This window comes from Mauremys mutica, chromosome 8 (assembly GCF_020497125.1).
Source record: "Mauremys mutica isolate MM-2020 ecotype Southern chromosome 8, ASM2049712v1, whole genome shotgun sequence".
NCBI classification, from domain to species: domain Eukaryota; kingdom Metazoa; phylum Chordata; order Testudines; family Geoemydidae; genus Mauremys; species Mauremys mutica.
The window spans coordinates 62,114,928-62,142,161 of NC_059079.1; the positions used below are offsets into that span (position 1 = coordinate 62,114,928).

The following is a 27,234-nucleotide window of genomic DNA, read 5'->3' on the forward strand; positions in this document are numbered from 1 at the left end:
CTCCTCGTAGTGGGCGCGGGGAAGCGGAGGCCAGTCTGGGCAGCTGCCTTGGTTCCTAGAAGGCTCCCGGGCAGGAGCTCCCGCCGGCACGTCTGCTCCCGGCGGCTGCTGGCTCCTGACTGAGCTCTGGCGTCTTCCTTTTATACTTCCTGTCCCGCCCCTTGACTTCCGGGGGGCGGGGACAGGAAGTGGTGTCTCAGCCCACTTGGGCGTCTGGCAAGGAGCTCCCTCTGCTGGACCGGAGGGGAACCACACCGACTCGCTACAACTCCCTTCACGCAAACTCCCAGCAGCAGCAGCTGAGAGCAAAACCCTTCTGCTTGCTTAGACCACACAGACAGAATGTGCAGTGATGTCCCAAATGAGAGAGTGCTTTTTACTGAGTTCTACTCAAAGTCTTAGTAGATGCAGCACTGAGCAGGTTCAGAAGGGATTATTGAATTGCATATCATTTTATTGCTATCCAGCCAATGTTTCTCGAACTTGTTCATGAATGTATGCCTCAGTGGGCACTTGCTACATGCCAAGTACCAAGCTCCAGTTGTTTTTGAGTTATCTGTCTGAAGAAAAAAGCATGGGAACAATTATTTTAAATGAGAAGAGTGTAAACATTATGCTCCATATTTGAAATAAATTACTCATTGGCACAGAGGTGAACTTTGTGGAAACTTATGATCAGGTACAATAATAAGCAACCATTGATCCACTGGATCATGGTGTACGCATAAGAGGTCTAGTCAGGTGCCTGATGAATCCACCTATGGCTGACAAGCCCAATTCGAGAGTGTAACAGGTTGTATCACAGAAACCCCCTTGGGAGCTGCCACCCGATGTGCCAAGACTACCTCTCCCCCTGCTTTCCCTGCCAGCTCGGGACCCCAGCATCCTGTCTTGCTGAGCCAGGCGCTCCCGTCTGCTCCAACAAAGACCCAGGGTCTGAATTACTTGCCCCAAAGCTGCAGGTTTACCTGAAGGCAGCTAACAGAAGTGTTCCTGTCTTTAACACTCACATGCCCAACTCCCAATGGGGTCTAAACCCAAAAAAATCCATTTTACCCCTGTATAAAGCGTATGCAGGGTAAACTCCTAAATTGTTCGCCCTCTATAACACTAATAGAGAGATATGCACAGTTGTTTGCTCCCGCAGGTATTAATACATACTCTGAGTTAATTAATAAGTAAAAAGTGATTTTATTAAATACAGAAAGTAGGATTTAAGTGGTTGCAAGTAGTAACAGACAGAACAAAGTAAGTCACCAAGCAAAATAAAATAAAATGCGCAAATCTATGTCTAATCAAACAGAATACAGATAATCTCACCCTCAGAGATGCTTCAGTAAGTTTTTTCCTCACACTGGACACCTTCCAGGCCTGGGCACAATTCTTTCCCCTGTTACAGCTCTTGTTCCAGCTCAGGTGGTAGCTAGGGGATTCTTCATGATGGCTCCTCCTCTTGTTCTGTTCCACCCTTTTATATATCTTTTGCATAAGGCGGGAATCCTTTGTCCCTCTCTGGGTTTCCACCCCCTCCTTCTCAATGGAAAGGCACCAGGTTAAAGATGGATTCCAGTTCAGGTGACATGATCACATGTCACTGCAAGACTTCATTACCCACTTGCCAGCACACACGTATCCAGGAAGACTTACAGGTAAAACAGAGCCATCTGTAGACAATTGTCCTGGTTAATGGTAGTCATCAAGATTCCAAACCACCATTAATGGCCCACACTTTGCATAATTACAATAGGCGCTCAGAGTTATATTTCATATTTCTAGTTTCAGATACAAGAGTGATACATTTATACAAATAGGATGATCACACTCAGTAGATTATAAGCTTTGTAATGATACCTTACAAGAGACCTTTTGCATGAAGCATATTCCAGTTACATTATATTCACTCATTAGCATATTTTAATAAAGCCATTTAGACTGCAATGTCACAGAGAGAAACACAGCTTGTTACAAATCTCATAGATCCAGGTATTGTCTGAATGGGAGTCCAAGATTACAGCACACTGCTTTCTTCTTCAGATATAAACAGTGTGACAAAGTTCCTCCTCTACCTTGGTGGGTCCTGCGCTTATTGGCAGATTTGCTCACCTCAGTGATCTTCTCCTCTGGTAGAACCCACAGTCTGGGTCAACTCCTCCTGTATCTGATCAGGAGTTGGGAGGTTTGGGGGGAACCTGGGCCTGCCCTCTACTCCGGGTTCCAGCCCAGGGCCCTGTGGATTGCAGCTGTCTATAGTGCCTCCTGTAACAGCTGTGGGACAGCTACAACTCCCTGGGCTACTTCCCCATGGCCTCCTCCAAACACCTTCTTTATTCTCACCACAGGACCTTCCTCCGGTGTCTGATAATGCTTGTACTCCTTAGTCCTCCAGCAGCACACCCTCTCAGCTCCTTGCTCCTCTTGCTCCCAGCTCCTCACACACCACCCACAAACTGAAGTGAGCGCTTTTTTAGACCCAGGTGCCCTGATTAGCCTGCCTTGATTGGCTGCAGGTGTTCTAATCAGCCTGTCTGCCTTAATTGGTTCTAGCAGCTTCCTGATTACTCTAGTGCAGCCCCTGCTCTGGTCACTCAGGGAACAGAAAACTACTCATCTAGTGACCAGTATATTTGCCCTCTACCAGACTCCTGTACCCCACTGGTCTGGGTCTGTCACAACAGATTGTTATAATGGAAATCGATTTGCAACCTTATAACAGATGATACCAGGTGACCCTTATAATTATGTGTGCATTATTGTTATTTATTAACTGACATGCTGTTTAATTCATTGGAGAGTGTTGTTCTAGAAATCCTCAGATTCCTGGAATAAATATCACATATTGTCAAGAACTGATCCAAGCCTCCCACCCCCATAAAAAATAGGTTGGCCTCCAAAATCCACTTCCAAGATAATTGAGATTCGTATATTACATATGGTAAAGTAAAAATGCCCTCCATAACAATCTTGTTTCTTTTGTCAGGGCTATCTGCAGGTCACATCTCCAAAGTTGTTGTTGGAGACAATAAGCACCAATATTTTCTGGTAATTGGCCGAGCAGTGGATGAAGTTCGGTTGGCCCAAAACCTAGCAAAAGCAAGCGAGGTTATTCTATCGCCGAACTGCTGGGAACTCTGTAACAGGAACATGATAGAAATAGAAAGAATTAAAGATCAAAGAGCTGTTAAGGTGGGCAATGTGGAGTGTGCAACAATAGTTCATAACCAGTGGAGTGCGTCTTGCCTCGTTATCTAGGTTGGGGTGTGTTTACGTGCCCCATTGTCTTCTGCTGGATGCAACCTCACACGTATGCTTGTGTGTATATCTGTTATTGGGCCTGTATCCAATGGACCAGCTGGGCAGAGGGGGCCGAGAGGGATGGTGATGCGAAAGTTGAAAGTGGTGATGAAGTAAGAAGGCATAGTAGAATGTGGGAAATATCTTGTTCCGTGGAAGCATGGGCTTAACTTTGACTTCCGCTTGCCAGGAGTAGCTGGTCATTAGGGAATAAGGGGGGTAAGCCCCACCAGTGATCTCAGAACTGAGTAGTGTAGCTGTTGTATTGCAGAGGACAGAGCCACAGAGCCAGAGTATGGGGCTCTTTGCCCATGCTCCCTGCAGCCTCCAGTCCCTGCAAGAGTCTCTGCAATGGAAGGGATGCAAGTTGCAGAGGGAGGAAGTGCAGAGCAGCAAATACCAGAACTTTCTGAGCAGGGGGCAGGGTTCCGACCTGGGGGGCATCTGAGATTGGTGGTGATGGGTGTCAGGTAGGAGTGGGAAGATTTTGGAGTCTGGGGATGGATTTGCTAGAGCTGGAGGGATGTGTGGAGGCATTCTGAGCCTGGGGCTATCTAGTGGCCAGGGCTCAGAGCTCAGGGTGTTTGCCTGAGCTGTGGAGGTCTGTTAGGAAGAGGGAGGATCTCAGCCTGGGGGAAAGGGTATGTTTGTGGGGCGTGTTTCTCAGTAGGTGGGGAGCTGAGGGAAGAGTTGGGGGGAAGGTTGATGGAGTCAGTTGGTGACTGAGGGTGTGGGTGAATCGTGATTGTGGAGGGGGTGGTCGGGAGGTGGTAGGGTACAGCTAGATTGGGATGGGAGACATTAGGACTAGGGGAGAACAAGAAAGGGGTTACAGAAGGGTAAATACTGTTCTCACTTGCCCTGCCTTTTCCTGTAAAAGGCCCCAAATACTCATCCTGACAGGATAACACACAATTTCCTGATCCATCCCCCTCACCAATCTCGGTGTCCCCGCTTTGAACTCTGAAAATACGACCACGTTGCCAGGGAGTGGAAGTGGGAGCATTGCTACCTGCAGCCTACTGGTTATTTTGAGCACCCCCCTCTTACACCTTGCACTGGTTCTTGGAGAGCAGCTGTGAGAATGGGGAGGAGAATCAGACCATGGGCCTATTGTGATTTTAGTTAGTATCTTTCTGGAGGCACTGAGATAGTTCAGTGACAGGTGTCATGAGAAGAAGCTGGGCTTCAGTCCTGCACCTGCATATGAGTAAGCCCATTGAAATCAGTGGGGCCAATCAGGTGTTTAAAGTTAAGCACGTATGTAAGCATTCACAGGATTGGGGCTTGGGCAGATACCCAGCAGGAGAAAGATTGTGGCATTGGAAGGCTTTGCACCCAACTTCGGAGGCTGCAGAATCTTTTTGTTGCATTCGTTGGGAGCATGGTCAATTGTTTTGCTCCAGCCAAAAAATCTTTTCTGATTACTGCTGTGTCCTCCACCCAGTTGACAGGGAGGTTGATGATGGAGGTGACAGTAAAGGATGGGAGTGTGTTTTATTGAATAATTCTACACTAGGCTTGGGGAAGCTGACAGACGCCTTTAATTCTGTGTGCCTTTAGGCTAGATACATAAAGACCATCTCTGAGATTGAGTTTGACGAGTTCTTCTGGAAATGTACTGAATACCTACAGCACTACCCCACTGGTGAAAGTAACAGTGAGTCCCTCTTCCTTCTACTGTGTTGACCCCAGGGAGATGGCAGGCTGAGATTCCTTTGTTTTCCGTCAGTGTAAATGTGAGAGGGTGAATGGACTGCACACGGGGGCCCCTGCCCTGTACTCCTTTGAGTTCCTGTGTCCTCCTCCATTCCCTGCCACCAAAATCCTGAGGCAGCCAGCTGCATTTCAACTCCCTCTCCCCCATCCTGGCTTCAACCTGTCTGGACACCAGCAAGGGCTACACTGACTGTGGAGAAGAGACCCTCTCTCTACCTTCTGTGTCAGCTCTATGGAGGCCCCTGGCTGGCAAGAAGAGACACTATAGGGAACCCTGCTCAGTGCCTACTGTCTTTCTGGGTGAGCAAGCTTTCAGTGGTGCTAATATAAGCACACAAGGAATTTTCTAATAGAAAATCCCAACTGTGCATAGGCACCGACTCCGTGGGTGCTCTGGGGCTGGAGCACCCATGGGAAAAAAATGGTGGGTGCTCAGCACCCACCGGCAGCCCCCCTACCAGAACCCCTCCTCCCCCCAGTATCTTCTGCCCACTGGTGGGCCCCACGGATCAGTGCCTCCCCCTCCCTCCCAGCGCCTACCACGGATCCGCTGTTTCGCTGTGTCAGGAGGCGTTGGGGGAGAGGGAGGAGGAGAAAGTGTGCAGTGTGCTTGGAGGAAGGGTGGAACTGGGTGGGGAAGGGGCGGGAAGGGGCAGGGAAGAGGTGGGGTGGGGCAGATCGGGGGTGGGAAGAAGCAGGGCAGAGCTGGGCCCTTGGGAGAAAGAGTGGAGTGGGGGCGGGGCCTGCAGGGAGCCGGGGGAGCCCCCGACCCCGGCAGATTAGAAACTCGGCGCCTATGGAACTGTGATTTGCATTTTCAAGATTGTAAGTGAAATAGGTTAGACAAGAATCTCCAGCCCCATCCAGGCACTGTCCAGTCCCCACTGGCAAAAGTCTGCCCTTGAGCAAAGCCAGGAATAAAACCCTACGCTTTAACCACAAGTCTTCCTTCTGCTATTTAAAGCATTGAATTTCCTCCCCTAGCTATTCTCAGAGCAACCTCCACATTGTCTCCTAATGATGAGCTGGAGAAGTGCCTCCGGAAGTATGTGATGAGAAACATTCTGAAGAAGGTACTGCAGTAACTTCACAGAATTTTATTTTTTTGGCTTGACAGTCTGTGCTTTACACAGCTAGAATTTTTCTGAGGTTCTCCTGATGCTACCGAGGAAAATACAAGAAACCCTGCAGTGGGTAGTTGTGGATCAACTTGTCCACATGGAAAGTTTTTTCCTTCCCCCTCCCTTGGCTTATGACCTGAGACATGAGGGTTTAGATCCCTTCCAAAACTATTGGGTTTTATTTTTAAAAAATCCTTACTATTATAACACTGGATCTTGTCATAATTTTTTGAAATCTGCCGAGTTCTTGACTGCAGGCAATGTGTTCCACAGGCTAATTGTAAGGTGTATGAAAAAGTTTTTCCTTTGTTCCGTTTAAAATTTTAAAGTTTATGGGGAGACCTGGGTTGTAGCAAAGTCACATTGACAGGCTCAGCTCAGCTATCTCCCCCTTTATCCCCTTGGTGCCTAGCCTCATTTCCCACTCCTGTGCTGAAAGGATCATCATCCTGAGACTGGAGAGTGCTTCCCATTGATGGGGGCCCACTCCTTCCTATGGCAATAGCTGATCAAACATCTTTGCCCTCATGGAGTTAGCACCTGTATCTGAGAGCAGAGTCAGCCCAGCTGGAGGAGGGGTATATAGAGTAGAGAATGCTTCCCGCTCACCAGGAGTACAGACTGTTGAGTACATCTGGCTCTTCTCTTTCAGATTGACGACAACCAACCTCTAGAATATTTATCTGAGCTTCGGCCGGTCACAATTGTCTTTGTGAACCTGCAGTTTGACGAAAGAGCCAAAATCTTGCATTTGTGCAAGGCCATCCACGATGCCAATGTGAAGATCTCAGACATCATCCATGTCTTCAGAGGCAAAATCAACAAAGTCTTTATGTTTGACAAAGTGGGTCAGAGCTTCAAGGCAAACATTCCCCTGGGACTCCGGGACTAGTAGGAGGCAGGAGGGACAGTGGCGTTGTCATTAGGGATAGAGAAGGGAAGTGGAGGGCGGGGATCAGGAGGAATGATAAAAAGGTTGGTGCTGAAGAGACTGAGTCTGAGGCGGTGGTGGGGTCTCCCAGAGCATTTTGGGGGTACTGTATGACAGCACTACTCTAACAGGGTGGGTGGGAGAGCTGGAGCACAGTGGAACTGTTTGCCACAGACATTGATACTGATTTGCTCTTTGGAAAAAACGCTCACCCCTCTGGTGTTTTCTTTCCCCTCCCTGGCAGGGCTGCACATTCCTGTGTGTGTTTGGGCTCCCTGGGGATAAGCAGGCTGACGAGAGCACCCACGCCTTGGACAGCGCATTTAAAATCTTCAACTTCTGTTCTGAGAGTCTCATGAAAATAAAGTAAGCAGGAAGGTGCAGTTCTCCATGTTGCCTACCGGGGTGCTATTGGGCTTGTTTGTCATCGAAACTCCCTTGTCCCAACAGGAGGGCCCCCCTACTGGGCAGGAGGCAGTGACATGACAGCTGAGAGACAAAATTTGGGATTAGCCCAGTTTACCTGGGCTCCCACTCACTCTACATGAGCCAGACCTCCTAAGACACCTATGTGCCACTGGAGCAATAGAACCACAGCCTCAGAGGTGATACTGATGGGTGCAGCTAATGGAGCTTTTGTGGTGACTGGCCATGAATCTGGAACCTGCTCAGGATGACCGTGAACCTCAGCACGCTTCAGAGCAAAATGCAAAGCCAACCACCTTCATTGACCTATCCCACAATAGCCCAAGAAACTCCAATCCCCAAGTCCAGTCCCTGCAGAAAAGAGAGAGCAATGTGTCTTTCACTAATGATGCCAGCTGCGCAGGATTTTCAGCTCCATTTGCGTGAGAATGGCAAATTCTTTGAGCTCTAAAGGCATTTTGCCCCTTGCGAGCATTGGTAACAGGACAAAGAGCATGAGCCAAACCCCTGTTGACTGTCACCCCCGACCCCACTGGCCTCTGAAGGACCCATCAAGTCCTTCTTGACTGCAATTGGTGGAGGAGCTCCCTGCTGAAGGGGACCTCGAGGCCTGTCAGCCAGCAGGATTCCAGCAGTGCTTGGAGAGAGCACTTCACCCTCTGCTATCTTCCAGCATGCTCTGGTCCGGTTGCTGAGTTTTTGAGGCCTGTGCCTTGGCACGCAGGCACTGCTGACTTCACCGAGGCTTCAAATAAAACTCCTGCGTGTTTGTGGGACCAGAGCCTCTGTCCTCTTTTTGTCTATAAATGACAAAACCAAACCAAACTCCACTCCCTTTTCACACCACTGGCACTAACCTTGTTGAGTCTTTGTGAAACCTGACTCCCCTTTTCTGCTGGGACGTCTCTCCAGCTCCTGACTCTCCAGCAAGGAGAATTCAGACTGGCACACTCAGAGGGCAGCGTTTATATTCAGCTGGGACCAGTGTGTGATAGCCAGTAAGGGGGGTGTGTGTCTTGTGCTTTGCCCAGTAGCCACTCCTTTTAAGGGGCATGCAAACCATGAAGAGCCAGGGAAATTCAACCAGTCACACATAAGAGAATTAAATTCCAGGTGTGAGTACCCTGCGAGATCAGTGTCCAGGGACAATTACAGTTCAGCAGTTTTCTGCTGTGTGCACCCATTATAAATACGGGAGGCATACACATACCATAGCAGTGGGTGTGGTATAACAGACTGGCCAGCTAGATGATGCAAGGCGGGAGGGCTGAAACTCTACACCCATCTCACCACTCCTCCACCCATGGAAGCATTTTAGGCATGCAGGGTTTCTACTGTGAGCAGATGAATGTGTTCAGAAAATGTGAATACTTCCCTGAACTTTCAGCCAGGGCTTCACCTCCAGTTCCACACCAGGAAATGAGGGTTCAGTTGTGGCTTTGTATTACAGGGAGAACAGGGACTCACCGCCCACAGGGAGGTCAAAGAGACACTGTGCCTGTGGAGTTGCCTAAGGAATGCGGCCTCTGTGGCACAGTTGCCACCTGGGCTCCCTTTGGCCTGGGGTCAGCTCTGCTAGCTGGGGTGGAGAGCAGCTGGGGCTGCGGCCCATCTCTCTGGGGAGGCTAGTTCCAACAGCAATGGTAGCTCATGGCATTCTGCACTCCGGGAAGCACAAGAACTGTCATTACATGGGACGTGCGTGAGGGAAGCTCCTTGCCCTCTTCTCCATCCCTTTCGCGTGCACACAGAGCTGCACACAGGCTGTTGGGAGACCTAGCTGGCTGATGTGGGGATAGTCAATACAAATTAGCACTACAGGAGTGGGGGTGGGGAGAGGGTGCGTGAGCAGATGTGGCAAGAGGGACTGGACATTTGGGATTGCTGACTCCATGTTGCTCTCATTGCTTGCTAGGCTAGTTTCCATCGGGGTTACCAGCGGGCCAGCGTTCTGCGGAGTAGTTGGCCATCGTGTAAGGCATGAATACACAGGTACAGTCTGTTTCTCTGGTCCTGTGCATGTTTGGTATCCCCTGGGTATCTACAGAGTGTGTAAAAGCAGCAAAGAATCCTGTGGCACCTAGCATGAGCTTTCGTGGGTGAATGTGACAGAGTGTGTGTGTACGCTGTGTATTTTTGCTGGTGGAGGGGTATATATGCATGGATACATATGGAACTGTCCACAGGAGGGTGGGCGGGAGCTCAGTTAACTTTTCAGTGCCCATTTTCTTGCTCTCTCCACCACACAGTCATTGGCCGGAAGGTGAATCTCGCTGCTCGGATGATGATGTATTATCCGGGGTTAGTGTCCTGTGATGCAGTGACCTACGCCAACTCCAGGCTGCCTCATTACTTCTTTGAAGAGCTCCCCCAGGCTGAGATGAAAGGAGTTGTGAATCCTGGCGTGGTCTATCATTATCTTGGCATCAGTGAGAAAGCGTAAGTGCCCCTGTGACATCATGCTAAGAACACTCAGAACTGTGAGCCACTGTTACCACTCTGCCTTAGCAAGAGCAAGAGCTTTGGTGCTGCTAAGCTGTGTGGCAGGTCCTTGACACACCAGTCTGTCTGCCTTGCCAGCAAACTCCTCAAGACTCTGCCAGTCTAAACATTGGCTTGCTGGTAACAATCAGTGAGTCCCAGCTGCCAGGTTCTCCAGAAACATCTCCCTGCAGCATCCAGTCCCCCTCACTTTATGCTCACTGCCTCCAAAGAGACAGAGCACACACCAGCCTGTTAAGTGAGCTGAAGCCTCACACTTCACTTTAATACACACAGCACTGAGATAGTTTTGTAATAAAGTAAGACAAAGGTTATTCACAAAGCCCTTGGGTTTAAGTGATACTAAGCAAGGGGAAAAGAGACAGGCAAGGTCACAAACAAAACCAATCAAAACACACTTTCTAATGATGAAAATTGAATCTTAGCAAGTTGCAATCTTTGCCTAAGCAGTTTCTCACTTACATTGTGTTTCCAGCAGCTCTTGCCTTTCAGGCCAAGAGAATCCAGCTTTCATAGGCTCTAAAGGTGCTGTACTCTACTCTCCCCTCAGTGATAGAGAACTAAAAGGTCTTTTTGTTCCCCTTATATTACTCAAAGTCCAGAGTCTTCTCCCCCGTTTGTTTAGCTTGATGTCTTTGTTTTCCTTATATGTAAATATACTTCCATTGTCCTCTGCTGGTAGCCCAGCTGGTCAGACAGGTAAATACACATGCCTTTGCCTAGGGCAGGCTGGGTTTTTATGCTCTACTTCCCAAACACTTTTCATGAATATATTTCCAGCACACATCTATAACTCTTTGTACCCAACCTGTACATACATCACACAATGATTTTTGGGACCAGCAGGGCACCAGGTTACATACGATACCTTTCATGACACCTTTGAGATATATATCATGACAACAGTGTGTTGGGACAATGAGTATGTCAGACCTGATGTGAGTTACAGTGGGAGGGTGGGGGGGCTCTGCTATTTGGCACTGAGGGGCTCCAAGAGTCACACCTCCATTTTACAACGGTGGGATGGGGGTGATGAGAGGGCAAATTTCCTTTGACCAGCACAAAGGGGGTGTGTGCTGTCCTGTCTGTTCAAAGCCACAATGTGCATCATCCTTGCTTGAATCCAGAGCATCAACTCAAGGCAATTTAGTCAAGGAGACAAACAGCGGCTTGGACAGCAAATAGCTCAGTGTAAAAATACCTTCAACTGGCATATCTTCAATCAATCCACATGTTTGAAAGAATGGGTAACTATAGTGTCTCATTTGCATCTCTCTCCCACTCCCATACCAACTCCAGCTACTAGGAGACTGGGAACTGCACCATGGAAATGTAGAAGCGTTCTGTTTCTCCATACACCTAGAACAGCCCTGTTCAGATTAAGGGGCACAACAAAGTAAAAAAGAACAAAAGTAAAGTCTCCATGAGGTAGCACAGTTTGGGTCCCTTCTTTGGAACATGCTGCATCAGCTGTGCTGTCAGAAATTTAAAGGCACAGTACAAAAAAACCCCCAAATTCATAGCAACTGTGGTGTAGCTAGCTAGTATTGAGTTCAGAGACCAAGTTGCATGTGTTCTGTTTTTTCATATATCTTGATACCTCCTTTCATTAACAGCTGTTTATACAAGATCTGCCTTGCTCTCATTGTCCAAATCCAAGGCTCCATTCCTACAAGTTCCTCTATGTGGAGGGAGCCCCATTAAAGTCAGTGGGAGTCCGTATGTGGGGAGCAATATGAAGGAGTCAGGCCGTTGTTAATGTATAGCTTGCTAAAGAGAGATTTTAAAAAGCAGCGCAGTAGCTCAGAGTAATCATCGATTTCATCCACCTTCTTACTTATTAATCGCTTTACTTTCTTTTTTCCATGACATGTTTACAGAAGCTCTTATTCCCCTTACAGCCTTTGCCTAGTATTAACTCATTCTGCTTTTTTTGCTTTCCTTATCTTTTCCTCTGCAGGCTTTATTGAATCTGTCTATTCCTACTTGTCTCTCATCTCTCGCCCATTTGCAGTACAGAATTGTTGGTTACCTTCAGATCCTTGAGCAGTCTCAGGAAGCCAGGCTGGTAGGCATTGCATTGCATTGTTCTTTACCAGAGAAATCGTGGGTTGTGCTGTGCCACATTTCCTTCTTGGCTTTCCAGTTCTCACCGATGGATTTTAATACACCCTCTCATTACACCAGACTCATTAGGCTCCTTAATTATTGATGTTCCTCTAGTGCTCTTCTGAAGGGAAACCCCCATGACACTACTTCACCCCATCTCAACTTGAGCTTCTGGGTGCAGGAGGCTAGGAATAATGAAACCCTTCTTGGAAGCAGGGCTTGGATTCAGAGAAAGTGGGCAGCCCAGCTGCACCCCCATTCATTCTGACCAGGAGTATTTTCGCTCTTTAACTGCAGCTTTCCTTTCTCTTCCTCCTTGCAGAATGATTGGCAAAGCGTATTTCACCAAGAAGAGGTCTGAGTATTACCCCTTACTGGGTAGGTGGACAGAGCTCTTCGGAACTCCAGTCGGTTTGTCATTAGGAACCTGTGGAGCAGTTGTTGCTGCTGGGAAGAGGATGCCCAAGGAAGAGATGGATGTGGGGGGAAATGTCTGAGGGGGACCCACTACTTGAGGATATTAAGTGACTGACCATTGGGATCATTCAGAAATGTAAAGCTCTGAGATGTGGTCAGGATGCTCTTAAAGATACAGGGTCTTTACACTGAAGTTGTGGTGGTTGATACTGCAGGTCTTATATGGTGCTATGGACTGCAGGATCTATCCATGGTCAGACAAGAGTATGGAATACATGTTTGCAGTGTTGTTGTAGCTGTGTTGCTCCCAGGATAGGAGAGAGACAAGGTGGGTGAGAGAATAATAGCTTGTATTAGACTAGTTCCTGTTGGTGGAAGAAACTGAGGCCATGGCTACACTTGCAAATTTGCAGCGCTGCAGCAGGGTATGAAAACACACCCTCTCCAGTGCTGCAAATTGCGGCGCTGCAAAGCGCCAGTGTGGTCAAAGCCCCAGCACTGGGAGCGCGGCTCCCAGCGCTTTACGTTATTCCCCACAGGGAGGTGGAGTACGGACAGCGCTGGGAGAGCTCTCTCCCAGCGCTGGCGCTTTGACTACACTTAGCGCTTCAAAGCGCTGCCGCGGCAGCGCTTTGAAGTGCAAGTGTAGCCATAGCCAAACTTTCCAGCAGAGGTGTTAACTGCCCACTTCATTTTAAGTGGTCTCATGCAACATGTGTGATCTCCTTATGCTTAACCATCTGTATGTAGCTGTGATGCTCTGGTTACCTTCCCCAGACCTGAAGAGTAGCTCTGTGAGACTTGAAAGCTTGTCTCTTCCACTAGCCAAAGTTGATACAATAAAGATATTCCTCATACTCACCACCTTGTCTCTAAGGAATACATGCACATTCTTACCCCTCATATCCACTCCCTTTGTGTCTTTGATTAGCATCTTTTCACTTTACTGACAAATGGGGTTGAAACAAAATGCTAGATTCCAGCACCCCAATACTGGGTGAACCCCACCTCATCTCTAAGCTTTAATCCTGTTGCCCTGTAGGAGCTGATGAATCTCCTGGTTGTCAGGCTGGTAAGGAGAGATGTAAATTATACTTCCCTGTGCCAGCTACAGTGAATGTAGCTCAGGGTCTGTAAAGGAGACTGGATACACATCTGAAGAATCATAGAATCATAGAATCTCAGGGTTGGAAGGGACCTCAGGAGGTCATCTAGTCCAACCCCCTGCTCAAAGAAGAGTGACACTGGGTATTGGAATAAACAAGAGGTTGTGTGAGGATAGGAATAATGTGGTCACACTTCTTTGTGTATGTGGGGGGAGGGTAGCAGCGGTGTGCTGGAATCTGGACAGTCGGGTTTGGGAATATGCTAGAGAGGGGAGCTGCACTTATCAAAATGAGTGGGGAGAAAGTGATAGATAAAGATTGCAGCAGAGGTGGAAATGAACCAGTGACTTGTGTATGCATTTCCGATATGGGTGGAAACATGCTGCCCCTGCTAAGCAAAGAGGGAAAGGGACATGCATTGGTCTTTGCTTTCGTAAAGTCACTCATTGTTTCTTAGGTCGGGAAAAAGAGCTTGAAATCTATGACATTTTATTGAAAGGATTTGTGGGGTCTACAGAAGGCCGCGTCATAATGTATGAAGGCCTTATGGGGTGTGGAAAGAGCCAGTTACTTGCTGAAATTGCCTACTTAGGTCAGGAGGCTGGCCACAGGTAAGTGCCTTTAAATTCACTTTGATACACCTGACCCCCTGTGGCCCACACACCTCTGCCCCTGCATCGTGATCCTGTGCTGCAACATTCCTACAGAGACTGCAATAATGCCAAATGCTATGGAGGCTTTGTGAGGCTGGCACAGACTGAGACGGCCAAATGCCTGTCTAATTGGCTGAAAGCTGACCTCTAATGGCTTAAATGAGCCCTGCATGGGGGAGAGGAGCTTTTAGTAACTTCCTCCTTTAGTACAACTATTATTTCACGTACAGGAATAGCCAGCACAGTCACAGGGGCGATGAAATAACCAGTGGTCCAATCGTACCTATCAATGCCAGCCTACAGCTCTAATTCCTCATTTAATAAATGAGGCAGTCTGAAAGATTCACTTATGGTTGGATGGGTCCTTTTGTGATTCAAAGGATTAACCTCACCTGCTCTTTGACTAAATGTGGCCTCTTGTCCAGTTGATTTGTTGAGCTATCCACCTCCCATGAATCAGGAGGAATAGCCGTCCATCTGTTTTCTGGCAACATATGGGAAGTGTGATTTCTGGGAACCTCAAAACTAGCAGGGCATAAAAATGCATCAAAAAGAGATGCCGCTGGCTATTTCTCCCATCCATCCTATGAGAGATTCCTTGGTTGTGGCTATCATGACCCAGATCAAGTCAGATTCATGTTTCAGTGCTATTCAACTGAGATGCTAAAGAGGAAACATGTCTAGCAAGACAGTGTATATGGGAAAGCTGCTTAAAAAAAATTGGGAGGGCATTCTACAAATTTGTTTTATTAATTCTCCCCTCATTTTTCCCCCCTTTAATTTGAAAATTCAAAATTTGAAATATTTTGATCAGCTCAATACTTGGTTGAAAGCTGGGGAAAGATTTCCATGAAAATTGTCCATATTAACAAAAAAAAGTCCTTTTTACTTTTCAAATTTCAACATTAAAAATGTTGAAATTTCAAAATTCAAAAGGTTTTGATCAGCTTTTCATGGGCTAATGCAACTTTTGAACTGTGGATAAAAGCTCATAAGTGTGCTGTTTTTTTTCCCCAAGAGAAATGGACAGACTTTTAAAATGTCATTAGTGAAGGGCTGGGAGATGGCCCATCACTAAGAAAAGGCATTTTTGGATGCATGTGATATGGCAATGAGAGCAGCTCTAATGGGATGGATGCTCACGGATATGTCTGGTTGCATGTCTTTTGATGCAGGATGACTTTAGAGTCCAGGGGAATGCATAGACTTGAACTGAAAGCAGCCAGGTGCTTTTGACAAGGGTGTGTTCTCCAGAAGACAATAAACAGATTGATCAATCTGTACTCTGACAGTAACCCAAAGGGGTGTGGTTAGAAAAGGTGGTTGGAGATCAGTTCAGGGCTGTTAATCTTTTGTGTTCCTCAAAGAAAAGCGAAAAATGGAGAGGCTGAGTTCTGGGGTTAGGTTGTTTTGCACCAGCCACGGAGGAAACAGAGACCAGGAGACATTGCTCAAATCCTTTGCTGATTCTCAGCCATTTATCCATAAAAAAAATCAGGTGCTGAGATGTCTTGTAGTTGTCTTGGAGGTTGATCACAAAGGGCTGAAGAACCCTGGTTCCATTATTTCTTCTTCATTTGGAAGCTTTTTCTATGTGTCTAGATGTCCATGTGGTAAGTGGTAGGTTTGTGTTTCTGTAATTCTTTCTCAGAATGTGCTGGCTCTTCCTGACTCCCCATTAGAACTTCCTTATCATTTCTCTTCATTTTAACCATGCAGGGTTGTTGCTATGGAGCTGACGAAGGTAAATGTGCAGCAGAAATTTTTTGCCATCCGGACACTCATGGCCATGTTTCTGGGGATTGATGCCTGTAAAACTCATGAGGCAAGAGAGCACATCCTCCAAGGCAAACTCGGAGGTGTGGTAGAAGAGGCCTACTATTGCCTCCTGAATAACATCTTTCTTGTTAAGGTAATGGAGAAAGCCCTCACTGTCTGGGGGGAAAGTCTGTCTGTGGAATTGAGTTCTGTTATTTACCTTGCTTCACACCAATTCGGCATCTCAGCATTTTTTATTCTTACCCTGAAATTGCACACTGGCTCAAAGGTGTGAATTCTCATGAAATTCAACACAGTTGTTATAATTGGGATATACAGGGTGCTGGGAATGGCTGCAGAAATGATTGCTCCTAGATCTGCATGGAAGAGTTAGTGGCATCATGCTGTCGATCTGATGCCATCCACTTCACCTGTCCTACTTCCTCACTTTTATTCTGGGATTGGCCTTCTAGCAGTCATGAGGCTGACCTGTTTGGTGAGCCTGAATCCTAGTCTGTGCACACATCCTGGACTTTGTTCCTATACATTCTAAAGGATATTCACAGAATGTTGGCCATCTGCAGCTACACGGGAGTGTAGCAGGGTGGTTACCCTGCTCCTGCCCTGAAGGGCTTAAAACAGCCCTGGGGGAAGGTTGTGGCTGGGGGCTGCTAAACTGGGCTGATTGGGAAGTGGCTGCAGCTGGGCCATGCCCCAGTCAGGCCACAGCTGGCCTGTATAAAGAGGCTAGGAGCCAGGAGCTCAGCAGTCTTCCTCTGCCTGTAGTGGGAGAAGGGCCTGGCTGCAGGGAGCTAGAGACAGGGTACCTGAGTGAAGCAGGGCTGGGGAAAGGCAGAGGAGCTGGGGAGCTCCAGCCTGGAAAGCCCCAGGGTGTGGCCTAGCAGAAGGCAACAGGTATTGGGGGTTGCAGAGGGCATCCCAGGGGTAGGCCAAGGCAGCAGGTCCAAACCCAATCTTGCCAGTGATGAGTAGGCTGATACTGCAGTCTGTCCCAGGGTGTGGGGCTAGATGATGACTGGCAGTAGCCTGATACTGAGGTGAGGTGGGGATAGGGGAGACCCTGAGAGAAAGGGGTTACTGCCAGGGGAGGGACATGGGAGCCAGAGGACAGTTGGATCACCTGGAACTGGAATGAGCTAATTCCCGGAACAGACCAGCAGGAGGTGCTGCAGGGGTGAGTCCGCACATCTACAAGTAGGAAGGGAAGCAATTCCGCACAGACTTTTTATTTTTGTGTGTGTGTGTGTAAATGTGATATATGGTTGCAAGAAATAGCCCTTACTCATCCCAGGAACAACTTTGAAGGCAGCACTTGGGGAGTTGGGGGTTCAGATGGGGGGCTTAGGGCACTTACAGAGCAGTTAAGAGAATGGGTGGATATTAATCAGGAGTGGAGAAAAGTTGAATGTGGAGGGAAAGATTCACCCTGGTAGCTGCACTGGTTGCCATAAAAGTAAACGGGGGAGTTCATTTCTTGTTCTCCACACTTCAAAGATTTGCTTTTGCTGTCTGTCACTGCACAGCATGGAAACATCAAATTTCAAAAGAGGCCTAATAGGAAAAAGGTGTCATGGAGGGTGAGGCTTCAAAAATGGAAGCTGGGTGAAATGTGCAGGCTCGGCAGCCCTGGAGAACGAAACCCTTCTCCTTATCCACAAAATTCCCATAATGGCGGAGTGAGCCTGCTGTACACACACAACTTCCCCCCTCTGCTCTGAAAGGACCACCTCTCTGGGTGAGAGGGCAGTTCAGCTATCACAGCCCCTCCAGTTTTTTGCCTGTCCACTGTCAGTCAACCAGAGTCAACTGAATCACAAGGGAAGTCAATGCCTATTGACTTCAGTGGGGCCAGGATTTCACTCATAGTTCCTCTGCTGTAGGCACCCTCCTACCAAGAGCTGGACTAAGATCAACAGTTTATTTCACATAGGTCACCAAAGACCTGTCAGGCAATACTTTAATTGTTCAGCTGGACTTAGACAGAGGACCTAGAAGTAGAGGCCTTGGTATATTCACGTACACATGCCCTAGATGATGCAATCCCTGTGTGGAACAGATAGACACTGAGATGAACATGTGTGTCTCACTAGGCTGGACATTTCAATCAGGTCTTTTCCCATGAATGTGTATATCATGAACAGGAACGCTGCCTCTTCTGCTAACTGTTCTCATTTTTTTCTGACTAGTTTCCCATCTCTGCAGAGGTTTCCAAAATGGATAATGAAACAAGGACAGAGGAGATAGAACTATTTCTTGTGAAAATACTACAGAAGGTGAACCACTCTCTTTATTGTGAAATAGAGAGAAATGATTCCTGAGACTGGACTTGCAGATTTTGCTAATGAGCAGCTGGTTAGCAGGCTGGGAATACAGTGTACCCCGGTCATTTTCCTTATGTCCTTATCCTCTCTATCCCTCCTCAATCCTAATTCCTGTCACCTGCATTCGCTGTGTGATGTCTAAAGCTAGAGGGCAGGAACTATGTCTTTCTGTATCACCGAGTGCACTTTCTGGCCCTTCTCAGATTCAGATTATGGGATGGATTCTCCAGGAAACTGGCTCATGCTTTGTCCCAAAGCTTGGATCTCCTCCCAAAATGCACCACCTATACCCCCAGAGTGGAAAAACATAAATAACCCCCTTTTCCAAAAGAGTTTAATCATCTTGGGTGACATTGTCCCTGGTGTGCAGGGACACAGCCCTCTTCCACGTGCATGAATGAAGTGGGATGAGCTGGCTGGGAGGAAAGCTCTGGACCTTGTCTCCTCCCTAGTCAGCACAGAAGGTCACGTTAGAGGTGGTCAGGGGGTCAGGCCATGGGAGGAGCCATGGATCCATGTGTATGCAGAGCCCCGTATCCTATCTGGTTGGAGTAGCAGTCACAGGGGTGGGGGTATGACACCCCTGGCCCTGGCCTGAAGGCAAGATATATGTAACTGAAGCAACACCTTATTCAGGCAATTTTTTGCCCTTTTTTAGGCAGTGGAGAAAGACATTCTCATTGTTGTCATTGATGAAGCCCACTTCATTGATCCTGCATCATGGGAATTTCTGGACAACTTGCTCTCCAGGATCCCAGTGTTTATGGTCATGTCTCTATCTCCTCCCAGCCGCCAAGCACGGCTGCCTTGTGTCTCTGCTGTAAACATCATTAACAGCGCAAAGACCACCTACGTTCAGCTGCGGGAGCTAAAGCCCTCTGTGATCCTGCAAAAAGCCTGCCAGGACCTTGGGGTGGTCAGCATCCCCCGGGAGTTAGAAACGTAAGTGATAGGCACCTGATCTGTTCTCTTAGCTGCAAACCAACCTTTCTCAGCAAAACAGAGGGGAGCAGGTCCATAAAGGAGGAACCAAATGGCTCATGGCCAAGTGACTGACTCTGTAGGGTCCATGAAAGCAGGGTCAAAACAGCCCAATAGCCTAGCACCTAGTAAAACATGGTTGGCCCTAACTGAATGCTGTTCCATCTAGTGGCCTGGCAAAGATTCACTGTAGCCTAGTAGATAGATCACTGGATTGGGACTGAGGCTTATTCCTGGCTCTGTCACTGGCTTACTAGGTGACCTTGGGCAGGTCATGTTGTTTCTCTGTCCCTTAGTTTCCCCATCATAAAATGAAGATGATTATACTGACTCTGAAAAAGCACTGATGAAAAGCACTATAGAAAGTCCAGGTATTATTGTTATTAACACATATCTCTTGGCTTGTCACTGCCTTCTAATGTTCTGGCTTGCAAATACATCCCAGGGTGGTTGCTCAGGGGATCTCTCGATCAGTTTGCTCCTAGGCAGAGAGCTAAGGTGGTACCATCCATCCCCTCTGTTGTGGTGAAGAGTGGTGAGCACAGAAGGCTAAGATGTGAACTTGACCTTTGTTTCCTGTCCCACCATTCAGCAGTCAGGTGTGAGTGCACCTTAGTACAACAACTGCCCTGTCAAAATCCCTTCAACTACTCACTCAATGCAAAGAGGGAAAATACATTCTGAGTTGTTTGAGTTCTGACAGGGAAGCGGCTCTGCATTGGGACTAGTCTGACTGGAGTGTTTATCAGAGTCCTTTAGAGGGAAGGTGGTCAGAATTTTTTGCTGATATTAAAGGTCTACCCCTTTGGGGAAGGGAAAGAAAGGCTAGGTTTGCTGCTGGGTTTCAGGTCAACATGGTCAGAGATTATTCCAGCTCTTTAGGCAAAGGGGTTGGCACAGCAGGGGAGGGAAGGTGAGGCAGCAAAGGTTGGGGAAATGCAGTTTTCTGACTGGGGTTGTCCCAGGAATCAATGGGGGCTGAGGCGGAGCAGCTCTAGACAGGTTCAGCAGTGGCATGTCTGGCTTGCAGAGCTTGAGAGGGTGTCTTGGCCTGTCATGAGGGTGCAATGTGATTCAGTCGGCCTCAGAGTTGGATGGAAGGAAGCTGAGGAGGAGCATAGAATCAGGCAGTGGGGACAGGTGAGGGAGAAGAAACCAACAGAAATCTTCAGTCTCCCATCCCCTAGGCAGTCTGGGATCCAGTTGGTCCAGTGATGGGGCCCATAGTCCTCAGCAGTCTGGGTGAAGCCTGGATGTCCTCAGAGTAATTACCAGAGCCCACAAACAAAGGTAAAATCCTCACAGTAAAGCATAAGCTTTCTGGAGTAACCCCCCGCCATCAAGTGCCAGTGGCTCCTACACCTCTTCTCAACATGTCCCACAGGGGGCAGGTGGTGACTTACCCACCCATCTATCTTCATTATTCCAGCCAGCTGAACACATCTGCCAGTACCTCAAATTTGGGCAACTCCTTCCAGTTCTAGACTCTTTCTGCCTATTTCTATATCCATTTGTGACCTGCTGAGAGTCCTCAGTGTTGTATCAGCAGTTCCCTTTTCGCGTAGGTAAAACCCAGTCTGTACTAGGCTTCCATCTCCAGTTTTATAAACAGACTTAGCTAACGTCTATCTCCAGGTTGCCCTTTCACCCATTCAAATTGCAAAGCTAAAAATTCATTAAACCTTATTTGATACCTTCTTTCAGCTAAAAGCAATCAACTAAAAAAACCTGCACAGTGCATTTTAAAATGTTATCCTTATTGGTTTTTCCATTTTACTACTGTAATACAGGTGGCCATGCCCATACTGTTTCCATATTTGCTAAGATACTAAAGCTAAGCATGGCACAAAAACACTGGATGTTTTTTCTAAAAGATATGCTCTAGTTCCAACAGGAATTATTTCAGGGAAATTCTATGGCCTGTGTTCTACCATCCCATATATTAATCAGGCAGTGAGACTAGCTGATCACAGTGGTTTCTTCTGGCCTTAGAATCTGTAAATCAATGAAACATCCGGTAATGAGCAGACTTGGGGGATATTGTGCCAAAGGAAGCTTTACTGACATTTTGAGTCTTTGCAATTCAAGTGGCTGAGAGGCCGCAAATGTCATAGTAACAGGTCAACAGATATTGGCCGAGCCTGTTTATAATGTTGCAAACCAAAAGCCTGGTACAAAATAGAGAGATTTTCAAAAGAGCAACCGGAAGTTAGATGCCTAACTGCTGTATGTGCCTAAGCAAATCTTACCCTCCTCCTGGTTTTGTATAAGTACTGTAGAAGGGACCCTTAAAATAACTCCAAGGACTCTCATGTGACCCCCACACTGGTGTAACCATAGGATCCTAGATTCCATTGTGTGCATTGACTGAAGCAAGGAGTCTCATGGGGAAGAGGGGGACAGTAATTCATTAAAGATTGAATCATAGTGCGTATGCACAATTAAAGTTGCATGGTTGAAATCAATGGGAGCTGCTGGGTGCTCAGCACTTTTGAAATAATTAGGCAATTTATTGAAGTGCCCAAATATGGATTTAAGAGTCTCACTTTAGGCTCCCATTTTTGAAAAATCTTGGCGTTTATTTATATTATGGTAACACCTAAGGGTGCCAGTCAGGATGAGGGCTCCAGTGTCCCTGCCCTAAAAACACCAAGACTGTATGTTACAACAGGTAGCCAAAGAGGGTGGTGGTGGAGGAAATGGGAGGGTGAGAGTTAATCAAACAATGGGGAGGGATAGCTCAGTGGTTTGAACACTGGCCTGCTAAACACAGCTCAATCCTTTAGGGGCTCAATCCTTGAGGGAGCCATTTAGGGAACTGGGGTAAAAAAAAATCTGTCTCGGGATTTGTCCTGCTTTGAGTAGGGGGTTGGACTAGATGATTTGCTGAGGTCCCTTCCAACCCTGAGATTCTATGGTTCTAAGTACATTTTAGCACAATGAACAGTGCTTATGGCTTGCCATCTGCCTAGCCAATGTCAACTGGCAGTATCTTGCAGGCATAAAGGCAGAGGTGACTTTTAAGGAGGGATTTGAAGAAGGAAAAGATGGGGACTAGATGGTCTTTGCCAGGGAGCTTTTCCTGCGACTGATAGGGCTTTATGGGAGAAAGGAGGAAGGTGTTTAAGGAAGAGGCTGGCTGTGACGGGTTGAAACTCTGCAGGAAGATGGTTTCACCTATGTGATGAGTTAGCAGAGAATATTTAGTCTTGACAGGAGTCCAGTTTTAGTAACCTAGTTGCTATTAGTAACATTTAAAAACAAACATGGGGCCAGATCCTCAGCTGTTGTAAACGACCATAGCTACGTTAAGTGCTGATTTACAACTGACTGTCATTTGAATATTGAGATGCTTTCCTAAGAGCCTGACCCCCTGCCCTGCTGCTCATTCACCCCACAACACACTCTGTATCTTCAGTATAGCCCTGCAATCTACCATGTAGGAGGCATACAGGACACTTGATGCAGCCTCATCCATTTCAACTGCAACCTTAGATGTTGTTAAGGCACCTGTCACCATGGTGTCTACGTAGCTACCATCCCCAACATCGTCTAAGGAGAATAACAGTCCATTATTTTAATGGTCAGTGATAGTTTTGCCTCTCTTTAGGTTCTTGATACAGAGAAGCCATGGGATCCCATTTTACTGCGAGGAGTTGCTGCGGAACCTCCATTTAAACAACATGCTCATCTTCCATCTGTGGGAGGAGGAGGAAGAAGTAGATGATGAGTGGGAGGGCCTTTTCAGTAAGCTACTTGTCATTAACTCATCACTTGGTTACCTGGTCTGTTCATTCCCTCTGAAGCACCTGGCATTGGCCACTGTTGCAAGACTGGCTACTGGCTAGATGGACCTTTGGTCTGACCCAGCATGGTCGTTCTTATGTTCTTAAATGCCATAGCCCACTGTATACTGTATAGTGACTCACCCTCCCAGGCAGTTCTCATCTTTCTGGGAATGTTTGTTGGCCTGGCACTGGTTGCTGGAATTGAGGGAAGGAAGGAGGGTGCAAGGGACAAAGAGGAGATGTGCTGAGGGAAATGGAAAGAGAAGCTGCACAAGCTAGGAAAGGAGGAGAGACTGGGGTCAGGGGAGGCGGCAGAGGGTAAGTGATGTACATTGAGCAACACTTGGCTAGGCAGCAGTAGAATGCTGGGTTGCAGGGTTCCATTCCTGTCTCCAGGAGGGGAGTGAGGTTGAGTGGTTAAAGCATGGGACTGAGTTAGAACTCTTGGATGCTATTTGTCCCTGACAAATGTCTATTGCTGCTCCAAATCTTTGGGACACTGAAACTGCTCAAAAAGAGGGCAGGTGGAAAATATGCATTTTTTTAACATTGACAAAACTGCTGAACTATTTTAAGTCTTAACTTTTCAAAAAAACAAATCTGAGGCAGAGACCAAGCACGTAAAATTTCAGTCCCAAAGCTTAATGCCTAACAAAGTTATAAGTCACTGAAAAAGAAGGTTATAATGCAATTTGTTAGCAACCTTAAAAGATTTTCGCTATGTGCTACCCCTCTAATAGTGAATAGTTATAGTTTCCCATAATAGAATATGCTGCCACCCAGTGAAATGAAAAAGCAACATATTTAAAACATTAAAGGAAACACTTTCCTACTCAGCACACAGTTAATCTGTGGACTAATTGATACAAGATATTATGGTGGCAAATATCTTCCAACCAAAAGATTTTGATATTTATGAGAATGGTATCACTTGCAGTTATACTAGCTAAGATATGAGAAATGTAGGGGATAGATTCTTAGATATGTTGTTCAATATTCAGACAAAATACATTTGCCTGAAAACCAAACCAAACCCAGCACCTATGTCCATGTTTTTGATTAATAACATTTGATGGACATGCCTGGCTTGATAAATGGGTAATCAGAATAATACAATCACTAGAAACAAAATGTCTTGCATAGTGCAAAGGTAACACCCTGTTAAAAACAGAGAGATTTGATGATATATTGCTGTATGTTTCTTTAAATAAAAGCTGTTGTAAACATCAAAACCAAAATGATGATAATTCAATGGCAATGATTCTGTAAGCCTTTTAAAACTTCCTAAATAAATAAGGGGTAAGAGAAAAATAGCAGCCCAGCTCCTGCAGGCCATAAACGAGCCGTTTACTTCCTGGGATTAGGCTGGTACTTCCCCACATATTAGTGCCAAATTTCCATAAGGGAAGAAGAGTTACGGTTTCCTCCTAAGCAGCTGATGGGGCTGGGATACTGGCCTGGATGGACCATTGATCTGATTTAGTCTGAGAAATCTAGGAGATCCCTTTGGGCAGGGATCAAACACGAAAGCTTTGGCCCCCAGAAGAGCCGGCCTTGGAATGTTGCAATTAAGTAGAAATGCAACGGAACCGTTTTGCATTCTGGGTGATAGAGTTTACTCTCACACCAAAATGGCTATAATGGCTGTTCCCATTAGATCTTGTGAAGTATTGTTTTGCTTTGGTTATATTTAAAAAGCAAACAAATTAAAATGTGAGTTCTTGTAATTGTTTTTTCTCCTCTTTCTCTCCGTGCAGCCAATGCCATCAAGGCCATCCCCTCCAAAACGGAATCGCTTTCCAGTTCAGACAATGTCTTGTACATTTGCACCATTCGCCAGAATGTTAAGTTGCAAAATATTATGCTGCCCCCTACCTTAAAAGGTGAGGGTCTGATCCTGATGTCTCCAGCCAGTGGGGACACAATGTTTCTGTTCCTTAAGGGCAGCAGTTAAAGAGGGCCTGGGAGCTTGAATGTGGCAGACAGCGCAGGTCTGAACTTTGGAGCAAAGCAGAGATGCATGAGTCTGAGCTCTGCAGAATAGGCCAGACCTTCCAATTAGGCAAGAAGTATGTGTAGTGGTTCATTACTCTCAAGTGGGGATGGAGGCCACTCCGCCTCACTACAGGCAGGTAGTAATCAATAGTCTATGGCGAAGTTCTGGCCCTTGGGGAGGAAGACGGGGAGGATAAAGCACAGGCAGTCTATGGCCCACAACCTCCTGGCTGGGACAGAGCAAAAGCAGGCAAGTGCAGACCATCCGGTCTAAGGTGGGTAGACTGCCACCCCAGAGATGGGGTTGGCAGCAGTGGATAGGGAAACCCAGGCCCACCCTACTCCACCGGGTTCCAGCCCAGGGTCCTAACAGTGGTGGGGAATCCTTGGGGATTCTCATCTGTCTCCCCTGACCGCAGGGCGCAGCTCCACTTAGGGCCTAGTCTGCAGGGCCATCCTTAGGATTTAATGGGCCCTACGCAGTATTATTAAACTGGTGCCCCTATGCCCAATGGGGGGGAGGGAAAGGAAGCAGCAAAAGATACCGACCCACCTGGCCTGCCTCACGGCGGCAGAGAGTCACAGTTCCCTGCAGAGACCCCTGAACCCTCTCCCTCACACAGAATGTGAGGCACCGGCACATTCGGCTCTGTGAATACAGCCCCTGCCTAAGGAGACTGCAGTGCACGCTGGGTGTGCAGGAGCCAACCCCCTCTTACCTGCTGTCATGGGCCATGGGTGAAGCTGTCCCTTGGGAAGGCTAGCTTCCCAGCCTCTTCTGCCTGTGGCCCCACCCATACTCCACCCCTGCTCTGCCCGAGGCCCTGCCCCACTCCATCCAGGCCCCGCCCTCTCCCCACTGTCTCTCTCCTCTCTTCCCTCCCTCATCCTGCTCACCCCCTTCCAGCCAAATCCCTGAACCCAAATGAAGCAAATGACATTTGAAAAAAACACTCTTCTGCAATTTCGTTCTGAAGAAAATGGGGCATGTTTTCCACTGCATGCCAGATGGTGCAGAGTGGACATGCAGAATGTACCTAATTAAAAGCACTAAACTTGGGAATGAAAAATGTCAGTCACAGGTTTTTTGATATACCTTGAAGTTTGTCAGAGATTTATTTGCAAAAACTTTGTAGTAAGGGCGAGTCAGCTGTCTTGCTGAATACAACATTAAATATTATGGAATACATGATGCAGCTCTTCTCTGATTTACATTTTCTTAATCAGTATTTCTAAGCTGATTTTATATTTTAAATATACTTCTAAACCTTCATAAAGTAATCATTCCAGATTACTACATATTTAACTCACTGAAACAAAAACATTGTTTTAAATTAATCAGTTACAGCAGTTTAGTGTGTTCATAACAATGTTCATTGCTTTTAGAAAAAGGGAAAACTAATTTACTTTGTGTGATCTCCTTAACAACAGACATGTTTATGAAATTTCACCAACTTTAAAATATATGTTTCCAAAGATTTTAGGCATAACAAAGGATGTTATATCTTACTAAGTATTGATTTTGCTGGCGGGTTCTCTTAAAACTAGTTCATCATATAGTCAGAAGTAAAGAAAGGGAAACTCTTTGTCCAGCTATCTGGAAGGAAAGGGGTGTTGTCCCTTTAAGGGCTCTCTTCAACTGTGGGTGTGGGGGCATATGAAGGGAGAAAGGGATGGACAGAAAGGACAGGAAGACTTTGGAAGCAAGTTTTTTTTACTATAGTAATTAAAATTAAAATGTGTATTTTAGATAAGGGTGGTCTTTTGAAGGATTTATTTAAAAAACTATATGTCTGAAGATCCAAGCATTTAAGGCTAAAGATGATTGTGTATCTAAAAATCTATGCAAGGATTTTTTAGAGATGTGATTTTATAATCTTCACCAACTCACTAATGAAATATTTTTAAAGCAAATTTTAAACTAAGGTCCTGTAGACTAACGTGTTCTGAGTAAATATTACAGAAATGCACAACTGTTTTTGTCAGCAAATTCAGAAACAGACAATATATACCTAGGGGTTGGTAAATGCCTGTTAAATGGTTTCATTACCACTTGAATGGCTCTTTAACAGTTTCAATGTTGTGCTAATAGGCA

General features: G+C 46.7%; 1 protein-coding gene across 7 annotated transcripts in view; it reads left to right on the forward strand.

Annotated features, from left to right (window-relative positions):
* Nucleotides 1–27,234, forward strand: part of ADCY10 (adenylate cyclase 10) — a 70,535-nt gene that overhangs the window by 11,765 nt on the left and 31,536 nt on the right. For 6 of the 7 annotated variants that reach the window (XM_045028214.1, XM_045028208.1, XM_045028210.1 and 3 more), the window contains 14 exons: nt 2,978–3,183; nt 4,855–4,951; nt 5,995–6,083; nt 6,784–6,975; nt 7,307–7,428; nt 9,404–9,480; nt 9,738–9,927; nt 12,422–12,477; nt 14,080–14,233; nt 15,995–16,187; nt 18,241–18,327; nt 19,034–19,317; nt 22,967–23,103; nt 24,902–25,027. In XM_045028214.1, coding sequence (XP_044884149.1) covers nt 2,978–3,183; nt 4,855–4,951; nt 5,995–6,083; nt 6,784–6,975; nt 7,307–7,428; nt 9,404–9,480; nt 9,738–9,927; nt 12,422–12,477; nt 14,080–14,233; nt 15,995–16,187; nt 18,241–18,327; nt 19,034–19,317; nt 22,967–23,103; nt 24,902–25,027 — 2,010 coding nt within the window. The remainder of the gene's footprint in view (nt 1–2,977; nt 3,184–4,854; nt 4,952–5,994; nt 6,084–6,783; nt 6,976–7,306; nt 7,429–9,403; nt 9,481–9,737; nt 9,928–12,421; nt 12,478–14,079; nt 14,234–15,994; nt 16,188–18,240; nt 18,328–19,033; nt 19,318–22,966; nt 23,104–24,901; nt 25,028–27,234) is intronic. The other variant, XM_045028209.1, reaches the window with a different exon arrangement.